This window comes from Capricornis sumatraensis, chromosome 10 (genome assembly GCF_032405125.1).
Source record: "Capricornis sumatraensis isolate serow.1 chromosome 10, serow.2, whole genome shotgun sequence".
In the NCBI taxonomy this organism is placed as follows: Eukaryota; Metazoa; Chordata; class Mammalia; order Artiodactyla; family Bovidae; genus Capricornis; species Capricornis sumatraensis.
The window spans coordinates 99,282,003-99,298,020 of NC_091078.1; the positions used below are offsets into that span (position 1 = coordinate 99,282,003).

General features: G+C 46.1%; 1 protein-coding gene across 1 annotated transcript in view; it reads right to left on the reverse strand.

Annotated features, from left to right (window-relative positions):
• Positions 1-16,018, reverse strand: part of LARS2 (leucyl-tRNA synthetase 2, mitochondrial) — a 142,533-nt gene that overhangs the window by 80,959 nt on the left and 45,556 nt on the right. The window contains exon 5 of the mRNA XM_068982310.1: positions 9,762-9,851. Coding sequence (XP_068838411.1) covers positions 9,762-9,851 — 90 coding nt within the window. The remainder of the gene's footprint in view (positions 1-9,761; positions 9,852-16,018) is intronic.

A 16,018-nucleotide genomic window follows, 5' to 3' on the forward strand; every position in this document is an offset into this window, starting at 1 on the left:
TTCCGCCTTCTCCCCATCAACATCGGCCCCCCGAAAGGTAACAATATTCTGAGATCTTTCTCCATAGATTTCTTTGGCTGATAGAACCTATAGTCTAAACCAGGATGAAGTTTCTCTCCACAGAGTTCTAATTTGTTTTTAGTTTCATTTAAAACACCCCTGCCATTTATACTCACTCCTTTTAAAAAAGCATTTGCCTTCATTTCTTTCTTTCTTTGGCTGTGCCAGCTCTTAGCTGCCACACGTGGGACCGCTGTGGCACGCAGGATCTTCAGTTGTGGCGTGTGGGATCGAGGTCCCTGACCAGGGATACACCCAGGCCCCCAGCATAGGGACCACTAGGGAAGTCCCCTGCAGTCACTCCTTATGATATTTAGGTAAGACTCAGAACAAAGAGGGCAATGAGTATGGAGACGTGTTTGGGCAGTAGAACGTATATATTGTGTTTTAAAATAGCAATAAACGATTCTAATAAGACGTTGTGCTGAATATTGCCGATTTGCCCCTCCAGTCCTCTTTCCACCATGTTCTGTGGTGGAAGTGGTCCCGTGTGCCCACATTAATCTGGACCCTTGCCCTCTGACTGGGTTCAACCAGTGAGAGGCCCCCAGCTCCTTCCCACGTGGCTCACGGGCTGACCTCGCCTGCTGCTCCAGCTACCGCTCTCCCAGTTCCAGGAATGGCTCCCCGTGTCACCCCTGCCACCCGAGGTGGGCAAAGGCTTCCTTCTGCTCCTAGTGCCAGGGGCTGGACCACCCCTTGTGGGCTTCCCCGAACTCTGCACAGAACTCGCCTTTTCATCACGTTTTCTTCAGTGACTGCTGTCAGGTGGGCCCGCTTTTCTTCTGCTGGGACCCTGACTGATCCAAAGGCATATCCAAAAATTACAGAAAAAGGAGGAATGCCGGAGAGGCTAACTTCTATGGGTTGTGATTTTACAACTAAAAAGTAATATGCTGCTGCTGCTGCTGCTAAGTGACTTCAGTCGTGTCCGATTCTGTGCAACCCCATAGACGGCAGCCCACCAGGCTCCCCCATCCCTGGGATTCTCCAGGCAAGAACACGGGAGTGGGTTGCCATTTCCTTCTCCAATGCATGAAAGTGAAAAGTCAAAGTGAAATCGCTCAGTCGTGTCCGACTCTTCACGACCCCATGGACTGCAGCCCACCAGGCTCCTCCGTCCACGGGATTTTCCAGGCAAGAGTACTGGAGTGGGGTGCCATTGCCTTCTCCAAAAAGTAATATACCCACTGCAAATTTTAAACATGTAAAGCATAGAGTAGGAATGGAAAAGACGTGGCATAGAGTGATTTTTCTCCCCTCTTTCTACAGTCCCCCAAATCCTTGAATCCATAGACAGAGAGAGACAAAATATAGGACAAATGATTGCAGACCTAAAAACTTGAGGTGAATAAGCCAAGGGAGGCTTACTTATCTTTTATCATTGCCCATATTATGGGTGAGGGGAAGGACACCACTTAAAAGATATAAAGAGAGGGCCAAGTACTGTTCAGTAACAAGGACAGCTCCTTCAAGAGCCCCCTGTCCCCCCAAACCCAAAACTAGTGCACAAGTAAAACAGCGCAAAATATGAAAGGGAGAGCAAAAGCCCTGTGTGCCTGCACCTCTGCCTCCTGTCCCCGCTGCAAACCTCAGGCGACGTGAAGAAGCAGACACTCAACCCTGTGGACTGCAAGAACAGGCCAGGACTTGATTTTCTCATCGACATTTCCCACACAGCCTGGCGGCTCTCAGACTCCAAGTTACAAATGCAGTGAGGGAGATGTGCTCCTAAGAGGTTTACACGTTATAATAAAACCCTGCTATCAAATGAAAGACAAATAGAAGCAAAACACAAAAGCAATTTTTCCCCCAGTGAAAGTCTTGGTGGGGAGAGGAAAAATACAAGAGGAAATAAAGTTTCTAATCAAAGATGCATTCAAATCAAAGGGACATGCCTGGTGGTCCAGTGGCTAAGCGTCTGTGCTCCCAACGCACTGGGGGCCTGGGTTCAGTCGCTGGTCGGGAAGCCTGACCCCACATACCCCAACTAAGAGCTGCTGCAGCCAAACAATAGTAATATAAAAAAAGATGCCTCTTGTAAGTACTCAGTCTCCTTTCGTCTCAGGACCATGATCCATCTCAAGCACAGTTACAGAGTTCAGAATTGGCCTTTCTGCAGGTGGTAAACCCACAGGTGGTCAAAATTCAGGGCCTATAGGGTCCAGGGTGCACAGCATCCACGGCCTCTTGAAGGCCTGGAGCTGACTTCCAAATCTTTCTCTGGGTCTCCTCTCTTACGTTAACAGTCTCTTACCTACAGCTTCCCTTCAAGCCATGGTCTGTCTTCTTTCATCTGGCATTCCTGGGTTTTCACATTTTGAACACTTACTTTGATGGATGCCCTGATTTTTAAGCAAGCACAGTCATGCTCCACAGAATACAGTTTATGGACAACTTCACTGACTGTGGTCCCTACCCTGGTTAATTACGGCCTCTATCACCTCCGAGGCCAACGCCATGCTCCTTACAGTCAACTAGTCTTATTAGCAAAACACAGCCTATCTCTATATTTTCCAATCAACTTTAAATCAATACTGAAATCAGTAAAACACCTGCAGAAACACTGGCCTCTAGGTGATTTTGCCCAATGCTTCTCTAACGTAAGTTATCCGGCAACATCACGGAATGAGCCGTCATCCTGAAGAAGAGAACCTCCCCAAGCTGATCAAGGCTTAAATGCCAAAGTTAACATTTTTCCGGTCTGCGGGATTTGTGGGAAGCTTTCAGAAAGCATTTTAGAAATGCACATTACCACATGATTCTACACAAGAAGCGACCATGTTCACAAACTCCAGTTTGTACAGACTGTGGTTTGTACAGATTCCAGATTGTGGACGCTGCACCGTTTTCTCCCCCTTCCCCTCCCCTTCTTGGCTGTCGAGCTCTTGGAGTCATGGGAGACCATGGGGTCCACTGGGGATTCTCAAGGCAATTTCATTCTGATGTTTTTAAAACTTAGTTTTAATTGGAGGATAACTGCTTTTCAATGTTGTGCTGGTTTCTGCCGTACAACAACATGAATCGGCCATAAGGATACATATATCCCCTCTCTCTTGAACCTCCTTCCCACCCCACTCCTGGCCTACCTCTCTAGGTTGTCACAGAGTCCTGGGCTGAGCTCCCTGCGTCATACAGCAACTTCCCACTAGCTGTCTGTTTTAAATATGGTGATGTATAGCATTGAAGCAGCCTGATTTTGAGTTTATCAGCCCTCTTTTCTGCGACACAGACACCCTGGTGCCTACCGCCCCAGCAGGCCTCCTGTGTCAAAGCTCGTCCTTTCTCATCTCATCCTGGCCTTCCTCTGGACCCTATCTCCGCTTGCTCCCTGGCCCTCACCCTCCTCACCGGCCGCCAGTCCTAACGGAGTACACCCTCCATCAGCATGCTTTTGGCTCCTGCCTGGCGGCAGCACCACTAGTAAGGCTCGGGCTGCTCCCCATCATTTCCCTGGCTTCTTTCCCCTCGAGCTCTCCTTCCGTATGACTGGAGACCTTTTCTGAGTATCCTGCCATGCAGCTTCAGGTTCCAAAGGCTGGTGAGATATGCTTTAGGGTATTGATTTTCTCAAGGACTATTAGCTTTTTTCTTGACAAAAGCTCACTTAATTAAGGAACACCACATAGATCTCATTAAAGGATCTAATTCTCAAAATCGATTTTGCTCTATTCCATCCAGAATGGGCCTGAATTTGGACTCGGTCCAGAATGGGGGGCGGGGGTGGGGGGGGGTGGTGGTGGTGGAAAGTTCCCAAGGCCGCCGCTTGTTGCTTGCACTACCTTCCAAAGACACCAGGGGGCAGACTGGGCGAGGCTGCCTGTTTGTGCCCTGCGTTTCTTTAAGTAGCTTAGGCTGGTGAATTAGCACTAGCAGCAGCTGCTGCTGAAATCAAGGGTCAAAGACAAATTCACAGATTAAGTGGCGCTCCACAGTTCCCTAGAACGTCCAAGTAGAACACGGCATTATTCTCTCTACTAGCTACATCCACGGAATTTCTCTTTTTTTAACCAGAGAGGTGATATTTAATGTTCTCCCAAAAAGAAGTCTGTATATTCATATTTTGGGCTGAAAATATTTTTGGTCCATGAGAGCAAGAACAGATTCGCTTCTGCAATGGAAATAAACATTCTGATGGACAGTCCTTCTTAAGAACAAGAATGAAACTCCAGCTCTGCTTTGTAATGCTCTGCTAAAATACTCTCCCTAAATGTCCATTTATACTTATAGCAGAACTGAATTTAAGGATTAAGGCTATCTTTCTTTTTTTTTTTAAAGGCTATGACAATGCCATTAGAGGAAAAGTATTAATATGTGAATTATTTTTTTGGCCAAATATGCTTTACAAAGTATGCTATATGCAGTTTTTTAAAATCAAATTAACTTTCTTATGCTAACTTCAAAGCTTATATTTTGAAATAAACCCCAGAAATAGAAAGTTAACTATATCAGTATGTTTTATGTTTTAAAGCCAATTTGAAAATGGCTATCCAATAAAAGGAAATCTATCTGGAAAAAAATACTTTGGATTAGAGATAACTCTGGTCTTCAAACAATGTACCAAGTGTGCATGTTTACATTCTATTTATGATTTTTTTTCTTAAGATCATGTCATTTAAGTGACTTAAAAGAACACATCAAAAAAATTTAAATCAATAACCAGCAATAAAAACAGTGTCTTTCTAAACGAATACCCATGAAACAATCTACACTGTTTTTCTGTTAACACCTTTCCATGTGCAGGTTGCCTCAGAATTAGCCAGGAGGCTTCAGGATTTTTTAACTTTTTGTTTTTCCAATTTAAATATCATAATGACCCTAGGTAACTACAGGCACCCACAGATGGGCACTTATTAAGGATGTACTCTGCGCCAGGCACCATTCCAGCCTCTCCACAAGCATTCACCAGTTTAATCCTCGCAACAAGCCTCTGAAGCAGGGAGGCTTGTGGGAGGCAGAACCACCACACCCCAAAGATGTCCATGTCCTATGTTGCTTGCAACCGGTGTTACCTACATGGCAAAAGGATCTTTGAAGATATATGATTAATGAAGGATTTGGAGATGGGGAGATTAACCGGGATTAACCAGATGGGCCCAAAGTAATGAAAAAAAGCTCTTATACGAGAAAGAGGAAGGCAGAAGAGTCAGAGTCTGAGTCTGAGGAGATATGACGATGGAAGCACAGTCAGAGAGATTTCAAGATGCTCTGGTTTTGAGGATGGAGAGGGGTCCAAACTCAAGGATGGGAGCAGCCTCCAGAAGCTGGACAAGGCAAGGAAAGAGATTTTCCTCTAGTGTCTTCAGAAAGCAGGCAGCTCTGCTAACATCTTGATTTGTATCCCAGTGAGACCTATTTCATGGACTTCTGACCTCAGAAACTGTAAAACAATGAATCTGCGTTGTTCTAAGTGACTCAGTTTGTGGTAATTTGTTACAGCAGCAGCATCAGGAAAGGAATATAGGCTGTTTCCATGACAGAAGGAGTCAGAGGGAAGACTGGACCAAATTCCCAGGGGTGTGGATATTAGGGGTGTGTGTGTGTGTGTGTGTGTGTGTGACCAAATTCCCAGGGGTGTGGATATTAGGGGTGTGTGTGTGTGTGTGTGTGTGTGTGTGTGTGTGTGTGTGTGACACTGATCTGGAAATCACTGGGGAGAAGAGAGCTATCTGGACCCAGGAGCACAGTTGTGCTCATGAAGTGGGGGACCCCTTGGAAACCCTTCCGTCTTTAGAAAAGTTACTCAGCTCCTAAGACGGGGCTTGTGACTGGCTTTGGCCCCAACCCAATATTGAAGAGGTTAAGCTTCCTACTTGGGTTTGATGTGCTTAGAACTGAAGCAGCACTAACAAAGAGTGTCCTATGCAGGAATCTTACAGCAAATATTCAATATATTCAGAGTCAGCTTAACTATGCAACACACAGATACAAAAAATCAAGTGTCTCATAAAGGGCCATCACACAGCCAAAGGCTCCATGCAAGAACTGTTTACACTGCTATGTTAACATGTTACCTCCTTCATATCACATCCACATAAAGAGTAACAAAGCAACTGAGGATAGTTAACACTGGCTAATCCAACTGATGCCGTGTACCACTGCTTACGCTCTAAAGAACAGGTTTACTTGTGTTTTACCTGCAGGATGGCCTCTGCTTTGCTGTGGCTTTTTCATGTGCTGGTAACTTTGATTTTTGTCTGTCTTTCCTGCTATTACTTCGGATACACAATGTGGCTTGTGATCTCTTAATCCCTCTGCTCGGACCCATGGGTGATTCCAGTGTGGAGACCTGACTGGCGTACAATTCTGATCCACCTGAGCAGGGAGGCTCTTCTGGGAAGGAGTCTGCCAGGCTGCTCGGTTAGCACCGAACCTACTGTTGAGAGTGGGAAGCGGACGATTTTCCCACCAATTCCCTTCCGACCCTTTTGCTTCTGAATATTGAATAATGCTGTTAAGAAAAATTATTCCAAACTTAGAAACAGGCAAAAGGGGTTGCTTCTTCAAGGCAAGCTGGAATTGGCTAGCAGAGCCACATCCCCCAGGGATTATCTGATTTTCTAGGGGTGTTTACCTTTGTTTGACTCCTTCTTCATTATTAAGTTATTTTAATAATGGTATGGAAAAACATCCCTAAGATGGTATGGAAAAAACATGAATGAATGCTTTGGCCAACCCAGTACAACTCCACTAGGGTGCCAAAGAAGAGGTTAGCCTACAGAAACCACAGAGCAACACCAGAGCTTTTTGTCTGAGCGTGACACAGATGGCTCCCAGGCGATGCCAATGCAAGTGATCTCTGAGTCACAGGAACGACTGTCCCCAAAATGAGGGTTATGCCTGGTAGGACACTAAGCAGTTTTGATTCTATCAGCAAACACATATCACATGCCTTTGACGCTATAAATCGTCCTTCCTCGAAATCTCATTTGAACCAGTCTTAACATACAGCTGGTTCTCTTGCTAATGAACGAGCTGAATGAAATCTTTGACACATGTTCATTTTATATTTGTATGGGAGTCATGTTTTTAACTTCTGAAAATTATTCTTTAACAACACAATGATACTTCCAACACAACAACAAGATCTGTTGCAGTCAGCACCCTGGACAGGTACTTTTGTCTCTCACCACTCCTCACCTAACCAGCTTCTGGGCACAGGAACAGCTATGGTGTGTCAATACAGTAAACTGACTCAAGAGGGTTTCAGAGAAGGCGATGGCACCCCACTCCAGTACTACTGCATGGAAAATCCCATGGACGGAGGAGCCTGGTGGGCTGCAGTCCATGGGGTCACGAAGAGTCAGACACAACTGAGTGACTTCACTTTCACTTTTCACTTTCATGCATTGGAGAAGGAAATGGCAACCCACTCCAGTGTTCTTGCCTGGAGAATCCCAGGGACGGGGTAGCCTGGTGGGCTGCCGTCTACGGGGTCACACAGAGTCGGACACGACTGAAGTGACTTAGCAGCAGCAGCAGCAAGAGGGTTTACAGTGGTTACAGATTAGTATGACTTGAATCTACAAAGTTCTCACTTTCAATGTATCCCAAATGTTAATGGGGACTGAATACTTAAAAAAAAATTAACGACATTGTATTTTAAACAACCAATATTTTTAAAATATCCTCAGTTTAAAGATGAGAGTGGGTTAGGGATTGTATACTTTGTACAGAGGTTCTCACTGTGGTTCATAAACCTCTGGAGTCCCGGAGACCACTACAAGGAGTTGGCAGGTCAAAACTATATTCGTGATAATAATAACACAAGGGTAAAACATTCATTCGAAGGGTAAAATAGACCCAAACATTTTAATATAACAAGGGTGCAAAAAGTTCACTGATATTTAGATTCAACATTGCAAATGACCTTTAAGAACCACCCATTTGTTGAGTTTTGGTATAGTATTAAAGGAGGACATTCATAATTATCTGAAGTGATTATAAAAATACTCCTCTTTTAGCAGGCTTTGTTTATTAGTTTTTCTGGTATTTGCCATTATAACTTTATGTAATAAAACTGTACTACTTTAAGTTTGATTACTGTCTTTAGACAATTCTGCTGGCCCTCTGCCATGTAATATGAGATACTGAGCATGGTCATACAGCCTTCCTCACACAAGACTCCTCTTCTAGTTTCTGCTGCCTTTATCCTTAGCTTTAATAGCTACATTTCAACTTAAAAAAAATATAGACATGAATGTCTAATTCTCCTTCTATGGCTCCTTGTTATGAAATATGTAGGGGTCATCTCTCACTTGCTTCTACTTCTCTTCCCCAATTCCACCTCCTGATTTTTGTTAGCTAGATTACTTTTTATGTTGTCAAGGTTTAAGAAAATTCACGTTATCCTGATTTTCTAAACTGAGCCTTCTACATGAGTTGCTCTAAAATTTTTTTAACTGAAAACATAATGAAATTGATACAGCTACTATGGAGAACAGTATGGAGATTCCTTAAAAAACGAGGAATAAAACCACCATATGACCCAGCAATCCCACTACTAGGCATACACCCTCAGGAAACCAAAACCGAAAAAGGCACACATGCCTCAGGGTTCACTGCAGCTCTGTTTACAATAGACACGGACATGGAAGCAACTTAGATGTCCATCGACAGATGAATGGATAAAGAATAAAGAAGCTGTGGTACACGTATACAATGGAATATTTTCAGCCGTAAAAAGGAACACATTTGAGTCAGTCCTAATGAGGTGGATGAACCTAGAATCTGTCATACAGAGTGAGGTAAGTCAGAAAGAGAAAAACAAATATCGTATACCAATGCATTATATATGGAATCTAGAAAGATGGTACTGTTGGACCTATTTGCAGAACAGCAACAGAGACACAGACGTAGAGAACAGACTTACGAACAAGGCTGAGGGGGGAGGAAGGAGAGGGTAGGGTGTATGAAGAGAGTAACATGGAAACATACATCACCATATATAAAACACACAGCCAACGGGAATTCGCTGTATGACTCAAGGAACTCAAACCGGCGCTCCGTAACAACCTAGAGCGGCGGGATGGGGAGGGAGGTGGGAGGGATGTTCAAATGGGAGGGGTAAACCCACGGCTGATTCATGCTGATGTTTGATAGAAACCAACATAATACTGTAAAGCAATTATCCATCAATTAAAAATTAAATAGGTTTTAAAAAAAGAAAGAAAAGGAGAGAAAACTGAACAAAAAACCCCCATAAAAACCATAATGATTAAAAGCATATTCTGTTATGATGGGAACGTTTTCTATCTAGACTGTCCAGCACTAGCTACCAGCATCTGAATGTGACTTGTATGACTGAGGACCTGAATTTTTAATACTGTTTTAATCTTAACTGCTTTAAATTTTAACAACCACATGTAGCCAATAGCCATCATCATATTGGACACTGCAGTTCTAGGCCACACGAGGATACTATTTCTCTCATGTCCCACCATCTAAGGCTTATCTTATCATGGGGTTTCCAGGTGACTCGTGGTAAAGAATCCACCTGCCAATGCAGGAGACGGAGGAGATGCAGGTTCAATCCCTGGGTGGGGAAGATCCCCCGGAGGAGGAAATGGCAACTCACTCCAGTATTCTTGCCTGGGAAATCCCATGGACAGAGGAGCCTGGTGGGCTATAGTCCAGGGGGTCACAAATGGATTGGACACAACTTAGTAACTAAACAATAACAACAACAAACTTTAACTTACCTCCTTTTGATAGGCCAGTCCAGCTTCATAGAGTTTAATAAAGAGATACTGAGTCCATTTGTAGTAATCCGGTAAACACGTCGTTATTTCCTGTCAAAGAGGGGTAAAATTATGTATGGGCCACTGTAAACATTCCCTCTCCCAACATATGGATCAGCTTTGCAATTCAATTTTGAAAAGCAATCACTCTGCAAAAGTATTTATCAATCTATAATATTTTTATCAATTTGTGAAGTAAGGAAAGAGGCAATTTATTCTGGGAAGAGAGATGTTATTGAAATGCCAACCTCCTGGGCAACCTTTCCCAGGGCCTGTTTAATGACGAGGAACTCGATTTAAGTCTTCTGCAGGGCCCCATGCATGCAAATAACAGCTGAATTACACTGCACAGACTCGAGTACTCCCTTTTCTGTCAGCAAAAACATATTTGGGGGCCACGGAGCTAATTCATAAATGTAGTTCATTTTGGAAGCAATCACAAAATTCAAGAGGAATATTTGCTAGCTTCGGTACGATCCTCACTGGAAAACAAACCTGTGTTTCTAGATACAACTGGGGCTTGATAGCTCTTTTAGACTCATTATATTCCATTTATCCCATTATGTGAATCACACTGGAGTCTACTTAGGCAGGCCCATTAGAAACATTATCAAATAGTGTTAATAAACTTAGTGAAAAACCACCTGGCTTGTATGTCCAAGCTTAAGTTAAATGTTCCCAAAATGTATTTTCTGTCCTGAGAACACATGTGCTATCGAATCTGTAAAATCAGGTTGTTAATTAACCAGCTGATAAGGTTTAATTAATTAATTAACCAGTAAGGTTTGGAGTTGAGGAAGTCAACCAAGCATAAAAACCTCTGCGTCGTCACTGTTTCCTTTCTAGGGCTCTTCTTTCACTGCCCAGGAGAGCTAACAGAGCAATGGATGTACGGCAGGGGACATTCCAGATGGTTCATCTGTCATGGACGACAGACAGAAGGCATACTTCTATCAAAAGAGCCGTCGATCCAGTCTTTCTCCAGATGAGTGAATAAGGAGAGATTCTAAAGCCCAGGAAAGGAGGGTAAAGGGCGGCAGGAGCTGAGCAAGGTGGCAGGTAAACTCCGACTGTCCCCCATGAGTGATGTTTCTCACGGAAGAGTCCTGGGTCCTTTTTTATGTTGTTTTGTAACAATAGCAGAGGAATAACTATCAGAAAACAAATAACTCTGATCACAGGTTCCACTCGCCCCTGCAAGGCAGGGAGTGAATAACCAGCCAGTCTAACAACTCCGCCCACACTGTAGCTCGCCCCTGCCAACGCCGGAGCCACATGCACACACAGGCTACACCGGCCCCTGAGGCACCATGGGCATCGAGTCTGAAGAGCATGGCACACGAAGCACTTCACCGACACAAGAATGAGGCCAGCACACTGCGGGTGGGTTTGCTCCCCCAAACCTCCAGGTTCATCCCCATCCCATCATATTCTCCTCACCAGCAAGCCCCTCCGCCCCCCCGCCACCCCCCACCCCGCAAGCTTAGGGCAGAACTAATTTTCCTGATAAGCAACTGAAGAACTTCCATTTCTAACAAAACCCAGGGCAGGGGCTATGTTTGGTCTGTTTCATTTTGCTCATCATGTATGCTCAGGTCTCGAAACAGCAAGGCACCCCCAAATTGATGTCGAACAAAAGTAAATAAATATAGGAATGTCAAATTAAATTTGTATCCCTCATGAGTTTCATAAACTGAACCCAAATTACCCAGGTCCACAAGATGAACTCCAACAGGAAACAGGGTCGGGGGAAGGGGAAGGCGGTGGAAATATTCCCAGACTTTGTTAGGGTGGATATGCTTTTTAAAACTATTATCCATTAGAGGTCTAAAGAAACAGGTGAAGCAAACATGACAAAATAGTGACAACTGTTACATCTAGTGACTGAGCTCTTTTCTCTGTTTTTTTTTTTTTGTATATTTGAATTTTTCAAAACAAATTATCATACATAATGAATATGTATGTAGGCATGTATATACATATATATTTCCTCAGCCCCTGGATCTGCTTTCATAGATAGAGAGTAAAAATTACACAGCCATGGAATAGCATGATAATCTTCCCTTAGGTTTGTGGTTTGGAAAACTGCTTTTATCTAAAATAGAAAAAAAAAAGATGATAGATCCAGTCAGTGGGGGGGAAAAAGAAGATCATTATTCAACCAAATATTAGGCTACTTTCAGTTAGATGGGTGACGCAGACTGCGCTGTCTTGGGAAGTGTCAGCTCCAAGGTGAGACAGGGGGTAGGAGGTATGGACCCCTCCTTCCATTCTGCCTTCAAGCTTCCATTCTGCCTTCAGCCTGTTTCATATATATTGCATTTCTACACATGTCATTTGAAGAAAAAAAATCACATCCACTGCTAACAGTACAGCCTGAAAACCACGGCTGCAGGACGGCCATTCTAACCCCAGCAGAACTGCTTCAACACACGGCTGCCTCACTGGCAATCCTGCGGTGCTGGCGCTTCTTGCCTAGAGGAGGCTGGGGGTGTCCTGGGGACAGGAGTGTCGCCCCCGCCCATTTGTTCCCACCTGCTGCACACAGGACCCAGCACGACCCTCAGCACCACCATTCCATGAAGAAATGCCCGGGCGGACATCCAGTCTCACAGGACCCATACTAAGCGTGCTGGCTGGGGGACACCCTGCTTGGAAATGCATTTCCTGAAACGCTCACAGAACCTTTCTGGAACCTCCCTCCCTCTGCTTTGTTGACTTGAAGGGAACAAAAAGCCAAGAAAATCCAAACAGTCACTTCTAGTCTTTTAATGACTCATCTCAGTAAAAATCATCAAAGGTATCTTTCTGAAATTAAACTGCTTAACAGCTTTACCTGTAGTCAACTAGCTAGAAAATGAGACTTCTTTCCCATGCTTTGGGAACTACTTATTTAAAACCCAGCCCTGCAGACAAAGGTCTTCTGGGGGGTCCGCATCCACAGAGATGTGAAAGGGCTCCCTGCCTCTTCCTGGAGCAGCGAGTTTCAATGGGGACACTTTTGCTCCCCAGGTAATGACTGGAGACAGGCAGCAAGTGACAACTGTGATGGGGACGTGTTAACGGCATCTGCTATTAACGGGTGGAGGCCAGGGATGCTGCCGAAACCCTACAAAGCACAAGACAGCCCCCTGAATGGAAATTACCCAGCCCCAAACGTCAGTAACGCCAAGGTGAGAAACCCTACTCTAACGGTTGCGATCTTCTTAGCTCGAGTCTGTAACCACAGATGGATTAAGAGGAACGAGCAAGCAGTTCTCTGGAGGGCGGTCCATAAAAGCCATCAGACGTCCCTGGCAAAAGTAGAAACGGGGCTAAGCTAGCTTAGGTTCCCCTCTCCCGCTGGGTGGCCCCATCTCCGCTGAGCACGTAGCGCAGCGCAGGTAGGGGTGCTGCTCGCTGTGGCCACCGGCCCGACCACTAATGCTGAGACCGGGCAGAGGGGAGGCCTGGCAAGCGTGGAGACCCGGCGGGCACGGGTCTGAAACTGTTAGGTGTGCGTGATGCTACTCACGGGGAAGGAGTGACTGACTTTACCATATAAAATTTAAATCACTCAATATGCCTCCGAGTAGCTGTCTGACTTGGGAAGATTGGTAAAAAATTCATGTAATAAATTTCCCGTTTTGAAGTTAGAGAGGCACCCGGTTGTTCCTGATGCAACATCAGTTTATCCCCACCTGTGAAAGAGATGTTGAACGGACAGATGTTTAAAGGTCACCCGCTGGAACCCAGCCGACAGCACCCAAATGCTCAGGCCCAGCCCTGCCTGTCCTCCGAAGGCGAGCCTCTATCTGGGGGCGGGGGTTCTTGCCCCAAGCTGTGGATGGCACCAACTCGGTTCTCCGCGAGACCACCGGGGCCCTCACACGTGGGCTGTTCCTGTGTCCCAAGTCCCTTTTCTCTCCTGTGCCTTTCTTGCTCTGCTTTCCAAATAAGCCCACTCCCATGCAAAACCATCCTTGTTTTTAAAACAAAAAGTCAGGCAATTCAAAGTTATAGCTCTAAAAGCAACTGCAATTCAGCCACACTCCACATATATCTATATAAAGATGTCAACTGTTATAACCCCCTGGGCTCTGCAAAGTGCAATCCAGCTGCCAAGAGACCAGATTTACGCATCTAGAATCTCATCAAGTCTCATTCCGCCACACTGCAGTTTTTACATTCAGTGATACCTGGCTTTTAGCATTAGAAATATTTCGCACATTCACAGCCAAACCCGAGGCCCAGCGGAGAAGGTGACCCTCCCTCAATACGAGCGAGGATCAAAACGTCCTCCCTTGAGGCCGGCCCCCCACACCTCAGTGACTGCACAGATCAATAACCCAGCCAGCCTTGCTGGGACCGCCCTGCACACAGTGATTCGACAATGGCCGGAGAAGCCCGAGTCCCAGAGGCCCACCTGGCTGTTTCGGAGAGGAAAACAGTGCTTGGCCTGTGACGGTGCCCGGCTCCTGTGGACCTCAGGCTGACCTTCCTTGTTCCAGGAAAAGAGGGAGAGAGAGAGTGGGCCGAGGGAAAGACAATCCACTCGGCAGCCGTGTGACTGGGTTCCAGTCCTTGCATCATCACCAGCATGTGGCGAGTCAAGCGTCCGTGTCCAGGGGAGAGGGGTGATGAGGCCCGCTGGAGGGGCCTCGGGACAAAAGTGATGATGCGTGTGAGGCCCACGCCAGGTGCAAGTGAGGGATCGATGGCGCTGCTCCCCTTGCTCGGCCCCGCGTGTGTCGTGAAGGAGTGAGGCCGGCCCGGTCACCACACCCCGCTCAGAGGGGCTGCTGGACGGGGCGGGAGGGAGGGCAGTGGGCTTGGGGCCGAAGAATCTGCGCTCACCATCCCTTACCAAACACTGGCTTTCGGACTGAAAAGAGATTGTGTTCGTGAGGGAGAGACCGAACCACGGGACCCAGACAGGGAAATGCACACAAGATTGCTCCCAGCCGCCTCCGGCGGCAACTCCCACCTCAGGGGGAGGCAGAGAGGTCGCCGCTGACCCCCCTGCAGCTCGGGCAGGACTCAGTTGGGTCTGCGTCTCTTGATCCCACTGCATTTTTGACAGTGATGGGTCCCAGATCACAGAACTACTAATGTCACTTGAGGCCACTGTGCATGTAATTTGCGTTGCAAACCTCACAGTGTTTAGGTCAGCTCTCAGGCTTTAAGAAAATGAAATAGACCAAACCAGAGGCAACATGTTCATCAAGTCAGTCACTGGACGGCCCCGTACACAGGAAAATAAACACAGTAGGAAGGGTGAGCAGCCGCCAGGTGTCAGTTTCTGGCGCAAGACATCGTCTTCCTGCTCCTCACTCTCACCAGAGCCTTCTGGCTCCAAAACAACCAACCTTGTAAACAGAGGGGATGTGGGAACTCACAATCCTCTCTGTGCATTTTTGTCACTTGCTCTTTACTGCAACGGATCAAAAGGAAATGGGTGGTAATGGCCTTGCCTTTTATTCCTTCCCACGATTTTGAGTTCTGAAGGGGAGGGGTTGTGAAAGCCCAGCACAGCTTAAAGGCTAGAGAAACCAATCTCAGCATTCATACTGTGCCGCTTAGGGGTAAATATACATCCTGCATCAGATGCTCCTCGCTGGTGGCGGTTCAAGGTTCCCGTCCACAGCTCAGTGCACCTGCCGAGCTGTGCAGAAGGAGGGGGTGGAGGGTGCTCACGAGAAAAATCTGCTGGAAGAGGACGACCCCCATGCGGGGGACCACCCCCTCTAAACTTAGTGGTGGCTCTCAAACTTCGTTGCACCTTGAAGAAGACCTTTAAAGCTTACTGGTGCCCGGGTCTCACCATACCCCCAAAACTTCATGTGCTGCCAGGGCTGAGAACTATTGCAAAGAGGTTCTTCCCAAATACATCCCCCTCCCAAACACTGCCTAAGTGTTTGGGCCTGTCTTCATGAACTAAATTTAATGAACTGGTCTTCGACAGAAGCTAAGGGCACAATTTAGTCCACACAAGATTTCTAACAAGCCCCTCCCCAGGCGCGAACAGTGTCCTGTGTTTAAAGGGTCTCCCCAGGACCCTGTCTGGATTCAAATCCTCCGTGTTCTGCAGCCCTGCCCCCACACAGATTCTCTCCATCCTTGCGGTCAGTCTCCACTCTGCCCTCACAAAACAAACAGAAGAAACAATAAGAAATACTCACTTGAAGCCCACCTCCATCCAACAGACAAGAAACCTGGGTAGGTAACTACGTGTGCTC